We start from the raw sequence: 7,488 nt of genomic DNA on the forward strand, positions 1-7,488 counted from the left end.
TATCGGAGGTTTGTGGACTGACGGGGGGAAGTCGTCTTTCTTCAGAACGATGTCGTTTCTGGCGGTACAGTGCGGGTACCGCCATGTTTGGTTGTGTTGCGGATGTTTACCTTTCTTCCTATTCTTCTTCTTCTTCTTCTTTAGTTCAGATGGGAAGTTAGGAAACGTGTGCTGTGATATTACTGATTCTTTATATATATATATATATATATATATATATATATATATATATATATATATATATATATATATATATATATATATATATATATATATATATATATATATATATATATATATATATATATATATATGTGTGTGTATATGTATGTATATATTATATATATATATATATATATATATATATATATATATATATATATATATATATATATATATATATATATATATATATATATATATATATATATATATATATATATATATATATATATATATATATATATATATATATATATATATATATATATACACGGAAAAATGCGTTGTTCCAAAACTTTAACAATAATCGATGAAGTTAAATTAGTTAAGTGGCATGTATGATAATATCAATGAAAAGTAAAATAAAAGAAAAAATTGTATTCCTTCCACACTTTACAAGAAGCGAAATATGAAAAAAATAGGCAATGTATGAAATTTATGAATGTTAAAATCCTAATCAAACTGAAGATAATTTTAGACTTTCATCCTAACAGGTTGTACCCCTAAAAAAGCAGTTAACAAAAAAAATTAAGATTTCCATACAAATAGTATTTGCTCTCAAAAACAGTATTGACTTTCTCATACTTAGTAAAAGTTTTCTGAATCATTAACGGCGCACTGTAGGCATCACTTACAGTTCTTTGCAGCGTGCCTTCGGCCCCTGTCTGCAACCCCTTTCGTTCCTTTTACTGTACCTCCTTTCATATTCTCTTTCTTCCATCTTACTTTCCACCCTCTCCTATTCATAGTGCAACTGCTTTGAGGTTTTCCTCCTGTCACGCCTTTCAAACCTTTCTTCTGTCAATTTCCGTTTCAGCGCTGAATGAGCTCATAGGTCCCAGTGCTTGGCCTTTGGCCTAAATTCTGTATTCAGTTCGGTTCAGTCTGAATCATTAAGGAACAGTATATAGAGATGACTAACTTTTTCTTTATCAGAGAATTAGCCCCACTGATATTTGAATTACTTTATAAATATTTGCAAAGCATAAATTTGATTGAAATTCAACACCCAAACTTAACTAACAGCTGGAATATCTCAGTTTCATTGGAACTGTTCGTCGGCTGTATTTTCTATTCCGCTTTGGAGCCTTCATGTATTGGTAGTCTGTTGACTCAGCCCATAAAGATTTTCGGCTGAAAATTAAACAAAAAAGTAAAAAAATGCGCCTAAGTGTCCTCGGCGCCATCGAGTTTTGTGCGCAGCCTCTACAGCGTGTAATCAAGGCCACCGAAAATAGATCTATCTTTTGGTGGTATCGGTATTTTGGTGTATGAGCCGCGGCCCATGAATTTCAACCACGCCCCGGTGGTGGCCTATCCTATATCGTTGCCAGAAGCACGATTATGGCTAACTTTAACCTCAAATAAGATAAAAACTACTGAGGCTAGAGGGCTGAAATTTGGTATGTTTGATGATTAGAGGGTGGATGATCAACATACCAGTTCGCAGTCCTCTAACCTTAGTTGTTTTTAAGGCCTGAGGGCGGACAGAAAAAAGTACCGACGGGACAGACAGAGCCGGCACAGTAGTTTTCTTTTACAGAAAACTAAAATGAAGCGCGATAAACAAATGAATTCCAATGTCACGGGATAGAGAATTAACCCAGCCATCAGCTAAACTGATCCAGTCATCAACTCCATTTATATGAATACATGCGAAGTATAAATTTGATTGAAATTCAACGCCCAAACTCTACAGATATTTCGCATAGTCTGTTGACTCACTCTGTCCATAAAGGTTTAAGCGAAAATTTAAAGAAGGTAAAACGATCAACAGCATATACCGTGAATTTCCCTACGGGCTTTACAAACACCGAGCGCATTCTATCAAGGGCGGATTGGGCTGTGCAAACCCACACAAGCCCGGCAGCCCGCATTCCCTCGGCAAGCATCCGCCCACGTATGTACACGACTGCCGTGGATTTGTTGTGCGTGTGCAGCCACCCATAGGCACTAGGCCGGGAAAGAAATACCCCGGGGGGATTGGTTGAATGCGGGGTATTTGATATTTGTAATTTGCTTTTTTTCTTTTTTTTTAAAGAGTGTCGTTGATAGATCGTGGTTTTCAGTTCCAATGTTAAAGGAATATTTCTTGTAAATTTTCTCTTTCCAAGATGGCGTCTTGAAAATAATAATCATTATAATTTATTGCTTTTTTTCTGTCTGTTTAACTTTTTTGTTTAATATCTCTTTCGACTGGTGGCTCCATATTTTTATTTTTTAAATTTTTCTTTGAAACGTCGGTTACGCCGAAAAATGAATAAAATTCCTGCCGAAGCGATGTAAAATTTTGTATATTGGATTTTGCATGCGATATCACGCGAGCTGGGAATTATGGGTGAAATCTGCGAGAATCTGTGTGTGCGCGCGCGCGCGCGTGTTCGTGCGTACGTTTGTGAGAGCGATTACTTTGTACTGTGATGGGACAGAATGTGGTATAGAAATAAAGAAGGGATTAAAATTTATTAGGCCTTTTATTTTTCAGCAAGGTTTTAGGGGTGGGGTTGCTGCCCCCACCGGTCCTTTTGTTGATCCTAGCAGACGCTGGTACCTATAGACATCTTAAGTGCATAGTTACGGCGCCCACATGTGTGTGTATATACATATGTAGACACAAACATATATATATATATATATATATATATATATATATATATATATATATATTTATATATAAATATATATATATATATATATATATATATATATATATATATATATATATATATATATATATATGTGTGTGTGTGTGTGTGTGTATGTTTAGATGTAGATATATATATATATATATATATATATATATATATATATATATATATATATATATATATATATATATATATATACATATATACACATTCATCCATAGCTTACACATTGTAAGAAATCCGGCTCATTTATCCCTGGAAGGAAGCTGGCGGACTGACCGCTTTTCCATTTCTTTCCTGGGCTCCTCTTCGAGAATTCCTTAACGTCTTGTGGGAGAGACGAGCTTGAATTTCCTATTCCCGATAGAATATCAAAAGTTGGACTTCCTTCTTCGGCTTCTCCTCCACAGATTTTCGGAGAATTCCAGGATTCCGTTCAGTGATATTTTTCCTGTGGTTTCTGTGTATATGCGTATATGCAAATTGGTAGTTATATATATATATATATATATATATATATATATATATATATATATATATATATATATATATATATATATACTACTGTAGATGTGTGTTGATATACATATGTGTGTTTGTGTTAGAGAGAGAGAGAGAGGTTAAAAGGTCCTTGCAGCTACTAAAATACGTATTTGTATTTGTATGAAAAATTATATATATATATATATATATATATATATATATATATATATATATATATATATAATTCTTATCACATCACCGTAGCATTTCTTATTCACAAACATTAAGCTACAGATGTCGTTTAATATTCAATTCGCTCTACCTCGGAAATAATTATAAAGGGGAATTATAGTTGATAACTAGTAGTCAACTGGTGAATTTGAGTGACTGACTCCAACAACCTCAATTAATGTAGAATACTAAATGCTTAAGAAAACTATATGGATGCATGTAATAAATGAATATTGTATAGAACAAGCAAACAGATAGAAATAAAATGTTCGCTTCGATGTTCCCTTAATGTTTTCAAAGTTGGAAACTTCGAGGGGCCCCCCCTCCCTCCCTCCCGCCCCCCAAGAAAAGAAAAAGGCAGAGGAAGAAATAGGAAACCCAGCAGAATGTCAAAAAAAGGAAACAAAGGGAAAGAAACGATAAATAAAAGAGGAAGTCAGAAGTAAACTCGGAATAACTGTTGTAGTGAAATGTGCATTTTCTTTGGCGAAAACAAAAGAAAGGGCGCGTTCCGAAATTTCCAATTTTTGTTGGCACTGAACCCCGGTCGAGGAAGAAGAGGTAGGAGAAGGCGGGGGGAGGTAGAAGAAGAAGAAGAAGAAGAAGAAGAAGAAGAAGAAGAAGAAGAAGAGGAAGAAGAAGAAGAAGAAGAAGAAGAAGAAGAAGAAGAAGAAGAAGAAGAGAGAGATCAGAGAAGTGAAGAGTAAAGAGGGGTTTTGTATCGTTCAAGGAGAGTTGTTGAAAGGAGAAAAAACATTTGGGGCAGCTTTTCTGAAGGAGGCAGATTGACAGAAGACTGACAGAAAGACGGTTAATGAGGATGCTTACTTGCTCTCGTTATCGGGGAGAGAGAGAGAGAGAGAGAGAGAGAGAGAGAGAGAGAGAGAATAACAAAATAACATGTATATAACTATAACACTATGCCTATTTTATTTATATTTATATAATGATACATTTTTATTTATTTCATGTATATACACATATATATGTATATATATATGTATATATATAAATATATATACATGCATATTTATGTATACAGTATATGTATATATTTATATATATATACATATATATATACATGCATATTTATATATACAATATATGTATATATATATATATATAAATATGCATATATATGTATATATATACATGCATATTTACATATATATATAATGTGTGTGTACATATACTGCATATACATGTATATACAGTATATACACACACACACACAAACATACTATCTTCCTCTACATATGTTCCCAAAAATCCCTAAGCATTGTGTTTTATGTTGCATGTTCATATATATAAAACAAAGAAAGAATTGCATTTACAGAAACGAAAGAAAACGGGAGTATTCCCAGTCGACTTTAAAAAGTTCAGTCACAGTAAAAAAAAAACAAAAAAAAAAAAATACGTTAGCATAAAAAGCTCATAGTAAAAAAAACACGTATAAGCATCATAAGCATCATATGTTTTTATGTGTATGTGCGTGTTTGTGTGTTTAGGGCCCCATAAAGGAAGCTGGAGGAAATGAAAGAGGCCATTCTTATTTGACTTATTTCGGCTACTGCGGACCTCTTCCTGAGGATGGAGGTCGTGATATGTCAGTCAGGGGATTCGAATCCGGTGTTTCTTTCGCGTTTTATTTTTCATACAGCTATGAAGCTGAAAGTTACTCTAGAAAGAATATATATATATATATATATATATATATATATATATATATATATATATATATATATATTATGGCTCAGTGATGAAGTGATCTGTTTACCATGGCAAGGTCAATGACCCATAGTCTACCTAAGTGCGAGTGGGCACCGTTGCCAGCTAGGGTCATAAAAAGGGCGTGGGTCAAGCACCCTAATTCATAATCTCTTTGAGGACAGGCAAACTGGACAAGACTAAATATTAATTCATAACTAAATGATTTTCGAAGTCGTGGCAAATTCATCTCCAGTTACTGGACTCGAAAGATATAGCATTGAAGGGGAATAAGATAATGAGATACATCACACGTAAGAATGAGAGAGAGAGAGAGAGAGAGAGAGAGAGAGAGAGAGAGAGAGAGAGAGAGAGAGAGAAGCGTCGATAACCCTGGAAGAGAAAGAACTACATGATAAGACTGCTCCCCTTCCCCTCCACGGAAAAAGGAAAGAAAAATATAAAAGAAGGAAAGTTTTACGACTTTTTTTGATGAAGATTCTTTTCCTGCGGGAGTGTAATTTATGAACATGAAAAGGTAATAGATGACAAAAGAGGATGCGCCACTCTCTCAGAGAGAGAGAGAGAGAGAGAGAGAGAGAGAGTGGGGTGAACAGAAATTGCCCAAGAAAACAGAAAGTAACTGATCAATTCTCTGTGTGTTTCCTATCATCCTAACTTGCTTCAAAAGAACACCATAATAATCTTATTGGCAAGAGACCCTTTTCAAGTTAATGGCCATTGATCTTGTAGAATCTTGCTTATTTTCCTTATGAATCAATGCAGCTGATGCAACACCTGAATAATAATAATAATAATAATAATAATAATAATAATAATAATAATAATAATAATAGACCCATTTCTTTCAAGCAATTTTTGTTTGAAAGAAATCGCAATAATAATCATAATAATAATATAATAATAATAATATCTTAATATTAATAATCTTGTTTATTTTCCTTTCTCCCAACTCAATTTATTTGATGCAGGAGGAGGTTAATAATAATAATAATAATAATAATAATAATAATAATAATAATAATATCATATCTGTTTCATTTCGTTTCTCCCAGCTCATAATTTTTTTTGGGGGGGAGGTTATAATAATAATAATAATAATAATAATAATAATAATAATAATAATAATAATAATAATAATAATAATAGCATAACTGTTCCATTTCGTTTTTCCCAGTTCCTGATTTTTTTTTGTGGGGGAGTGTACTCCCGCCCCACCCCCCGAGAACTTAAGTGCGACATTTCTGCACATGCAACTCTCCTTAGAATTATGGCATATGTGTAAACGAGCTATATGCAAATAAGGGCAGACGACATGCATGAAGGGGAGGCGTGGATGCAATCAGCGAAGCTTAAAAAATTAATGGCACCCTTTTATGTTTATTTTGTGCCCGAGAGATTGGATCAAATTGATGAATGTTATACATGCGTGATTATTTACGTGCGTGGATTAGCCTGATGCATCTGTGACGTTTGCAGGTCGTATATATATATATATATATATAGTTATATATTATATATATATAATATATGATATATGTATATATATAAGTTATAATTGTATGTCTTATGATTTGTGTAAACATGGTTGTTTGTCTTTAAACATAGTTGTTTTAATTGGTTGGGCGAATTGATGTTTATAGAATTCGTGGATCTTCTTTGTCCTCCACCCCACCCCGGGGACGGTAGGGGAGATATGATACAGCCACCCACCCCCTGCAAACTGGTTTGTCCGCCTCGGGTGGGGACGGGGTATTTAGGGGAATTGGAGGGTAGGGAAGACATTCACCCTCCTCCTGCAAACCTGTTTGTCCAGCCTGGGTGGGGGCGGGGTAGGTAGGAGATCGGAAGGATAGGGGAGACAGCAGCTCCGGGTTTCAGCGCGCCACACACTCGCTATATATATATATATATATATATATATATATATATATATATATATATATATATATATATATATATATATATATATATATAACCTCAAATCTGCCGTGCGTAAAGTAGAATCCTGAGATGATAATTAGGGTTTTTGCATTTGATTCTTCATTTAGATTTAAGGCTTTCAATGATGGGTATCATATATCCAAAAAGCGTAAGTCAATCGAAAAGTTTTGAGGTTATTGTCTTATAAATATATATATATATATATATATATATATATATATATATATATATA

At 33.6% G+C, this 7,488-nt stretch overlaps 2 protein-coding genes across 2 annotated transcripts in view; both read left to right on the forward strand.

Annotated features, from left to right (window-relative positions):
* LOC136851942 (Ig-like and fibronectin type-III domain-containing protein 2) overlaps positions 1 to 7,488 on the forward strand; it is a 485,632-nt gene that overhangs the window by 157,271 nt on the left and 320,873 nt on the right.
* LOC136851806 (dr1-associated corepressor homolog) overlaps positions 4,055 to 7,488 on the forward strand; it is a 38,443-nt gene continuing 35,009 nt past the window's right edge. The window contains exon 1 of the mRNA XM_067126118.1: positions 4,055 to 4,287. Coding sequence (XP_066982219.1) covers positions 4,055 to 4,287 — 233 coding nt within the window. The remainder of the gene's footprint in view (positions 4,288 to 7,488) is intronic.

This window comes from Macrobrachium rosenbergii, chromosome 24 (genome assembly GCF_040412425.1).
Source record: "Macrobrachium rosenbergii isolate ZJJX-2024 chromosome 24, ASM4041242v1, whole genome shotgun sequence".
In the NCBI taxonomy this organism is placed as follows: Eukaryota; Metazoa; Arthropoda; class Malacostraca; order Decapoda; family Palaemonidae; genus Macrobrachium; species Macrobrachium rosenbergii.